Here is a 3,234-nt window from a genome sequence, read left to right as displayed (position 1 = left end):
AATGTGCCAATAACCTCCCAAAAGAGGGACATCCGTCTCTTTTCATTGGGCTCAAAATGGCATCTCGTCGTGAATTGATCCCTCTGCTTTGGACAATCCAAACCCTTCCCTCCTCCTCCCCTCCAAAGAGAAATCCTGGCCCCATAGACTATTTCTGTCCCCCTGCACCGCTTCCTTCCTTAGCCCCACAGATCTCTGCAGTTACTCCCCATACTCCTAACCAGTCCCCCACCCATCGCTCAGTTGCTCTCTGCCTTCCCGTCCCTCCATGGCCCTCGGCTCTCAGCCAATCACAGAAATGCAGGGCTGGAAGGGACGTCCGGAGGTCATCTAGTCCTGCCCCGGCACTGAGACAGGACCAAGTGAATCTAGATCCTCCCTACGGGGGTTTGTCCAACCTGTTCTTAAAAACCCCAGTGATGGGCACTTACAGCCCCCCTTGGGAGCCCGTTCCAGACCTGAACTGCCCCTTGGAGCTTTTCCTAATACCTGACTGAAATCTCACAAACGCAGAGCCCACAGCCGAGGGAGAGGGGATGCTTCCCTCCCAGGCTGCCTCTGTAACAGGCCCTGCCTTCCCTCAGGGACGGACCTTTGGGCAGTCGTCATGGGGAGACATTCTGCCTGTTCCGCAGCTCAGCTCCCCTGTGCTGCAGCTGCAGGTTGCGGGTCTGCTCTCTTCCCTGGCCTGCCACCAAATGAGCTGCTCCCCGGCCTTGTAACGCCACTTCCAGTTGGAGCATTTCCTAATGTAGCTGATCTGCTCATACTTCCAGGTCTTCCATTGGTTCCCCAAACTCCCTGCGTTCGTGGCCAGACATCCACGATGTAGAGCAGATTCCCACACTGTTCTCCCGCTTCTTGCTCCTATGACCCTATTGTAATTTTCTATTTAGCTTCCTGTTCAGCTCATCTGTGGGATTTTGTCACCTGCCCCTTATGAACCTAGTTTAAAGCCCCCCTCGCTAGGCTGGCAAATCGGTGTGTGGTGTCCCTTCATCCTCCACTCTGCTCCAGTGCCCCCGACATCCCCTCTGCTCCCAGGCTCACCAGTGTCCCCATGACACCCAGTGCACCCCCTCCTCACCCCACAGTCCCGTGTACCCTGACCCAACCCCCTGACTACCCGTATACTTCCTGGAGGACAGCCCAGCTCCTGTCCCCTTAGGAAGGGAGACAGTGGCAATTTCGAGTAGGACAGCCTCACTGCCACGGACACGGGGCAAGGGAGTGGCAGCTGCTTTCACCGAGTGGCTTCAGCCCCATTGACAGTAATAGGAGCTGGTGGCCATTTTGAGGGAGGGCAAAAGTTCCCCGGAGTTTTGGAGATCCGGAGAAGTTAGAATGCCGGCAGCCGGCAGCTCTGCTCCATTCTCTTCTCCGAAACAGCCGCTCACCGCTGTGTCCTCTCTCCCCGCCCCATCCCCTCTCTCGGATCAGGAACGAGGGCCACGTCCTGTCCCAGGGACTGGCTGTACTACCAAGGCCACTGCTACGGGTTCTTCCCCGAAGAGAAGACCTGGTCGGACGCTGAGGTACGAGGCTCTTCTCAGGGATGCGCGGGCAGGGCGGGTTAGTGGGCAGGGGGCGAAGGGCTTTGGTGAGATCCCTGCTGGTCTGGGGTGGTTGGTGCCAGGCACCAGGGCTCGGGGAGAGGCACTGAGAGGGGCTTTCTCCCCCCACAGCCGTCCCTGCTCCTGCTGCGGCGTGGTGGGGCAGGACCCCCCGGCGGTGCCAATCAGCCGCCTCCTGCAGGGGGTAACAGGCCTCGCTGATATTCCTGCCGCAGGTGGAGTGTCTGTATCACCGTCGGGGGGCCCATCTTGCCTCCATTCTCAATAAGGCAGAGGGGGACACGGTGGCCAACTACATCACTATGTCAGGCTACGAGGATACGGTCTGGATCGGACTCCACGACTCTTGCCAGGTGAGATCAGCATCTTCAAGGCCCGTCCCCTTGAGCTGGGCTCTCCCCACACATTGTCCCATGGCCCTTCCCTAACTGTCTCCCACTGCCTGAATAGGGAACGTGTGTATTGGATTCAGGTGTTTCTGTGACGCCTTCTCACCAAGCTCTCTTCTCTCCGGGTCCCCACAATCTTTCTCCCCTGTCTCTGCAGACCAGACGCTGGAAGTGGACCGATGGCTCCATTTATCGCTATAGCGCTTGGAAGACCGGGGAGCCATACAACCTGAACAACAATGAGTTCTGTGTTGAGCTGTTGCTGGGTATGCAAACGGCTCAAACACATATGCACCAACAAAGAAGCCAAGGCAGAACCCTGGCCACACCCTCCAGCTCTCTCTGTGGGAATGGCCTCCTGTCCTGTCACCCTGCCTCTCTCCGGAGATAATCCCTTATCTCCCTGGTAACGCCTCCCAAATGTGTCCTAATTTGCGGTTAAGTTCCAGTACATTTGGCCCCAGATGATCAGTTAAAGGAAAAGAGCATAAATACACACACACCATGCTCAATGACTGTCTAGGAAGCAGTGCCGCAGACAAGGATCTGCGGGTCAGAGTGGACCACAAGATAAACATGAGTCAGCAGTGTCACACTGTTGCAAAAAAAGCAAACACGATTCTGGGTTGTATTAGCAGGAGCGTTGTAAGCGAGACACAAGCAGTAATTCTTCTGCTCTGTTCCACGCTGATTAGGCCTCAGCTGAAGCACTGTGCCCAGTTCTGGGCGCTACATTTCAGGAAAGATGTGGACAAATTGGAGAAAATCCAGAAGAGAGCAACACAAATGATTAAAGGTCTGGAACAAATGACCTATGAGGGAAGATTGAAAAAACTGGGTTTGTTTAGTCTGGAGAAGAGAAGACAGACGGGGGACGTGAAAACAGTTTTCAAGAACATGCAGGGTTGTTACATGGAGGAGGGAGAAAACTTGTTCTCCTTAACCTGTGAGGATGGGACAGGAAACAATGGGCTTAAATTGCAGAAAGGGTGGATTAGGTAAAACCTCGTAACTGTCAGGGTGGTTAAGCACTGGAATAAAGTGCCTAGGGAGGCTGTGGAATCTCCATCACTGGAGGTTTTTAAGAGCAGGTGAGACAAACACGTGTCAGGGAATGTCTAGATAATGCTTAATCCTGCCTTGAGTGCCGGGGACTGGACTAGAAGATCTCTCGAGGTCTCGTCCAGGCCTACGATTCTATGATTCTAACAGAAGGAGAAGGAGGGAGTTTGCCTGGGAGCTGTCTCAGGTGAGTGCTAAGTGAGTGCAGC

The 3,234-nt window shown here is 54.9% G+C and overlaps 1 protein-coding gene across 1 annotated transcript; it reads left to right on the top strand.

Moving 5' to 3' along the window:
• Positions 1-1,354: 1,354 nt before the first annotated feature.
• On the top strand, positions 1,355-2,229 carry LOC137159281 (C-type lectin-like; the record flags this gene model as incomplete). The annotated part of the gene is made up of 3 exons (XM_067557440.1): positions 1,355-1,535; positions 1,790-1,927; positions 2,121-2,229. Coding segments are annotated over 3 exons (428 nt in total), but the record flags the coding sequence as incomplete, so codon positions are not given.
• Positions 2,230-3,234: the final 1,005 nt, after the last annotated feature.

Source organism: Emydura macquarii, unplaced genomic scaffold (genome assembly GCF_026122565.2).
Source record: "Emydura macquarii macquarii isolate MOO-44397 ecotype Brisbane River unplaced genomic scaffold, CSIRO-AGI_Emac_v2 contig_1834, whole genome shotgun sequence".
In the NCBI taxonomy this organism is placed as follows: Eukaryota; Metazoa; Chordata; order Testudines; family Chelidae; genus Emydura; species Emydura macquarii.
Note: the sequence above shows the minus strand (reverse complement) of the source record. Positions and strands in the feature narration are given on the sequence as shown.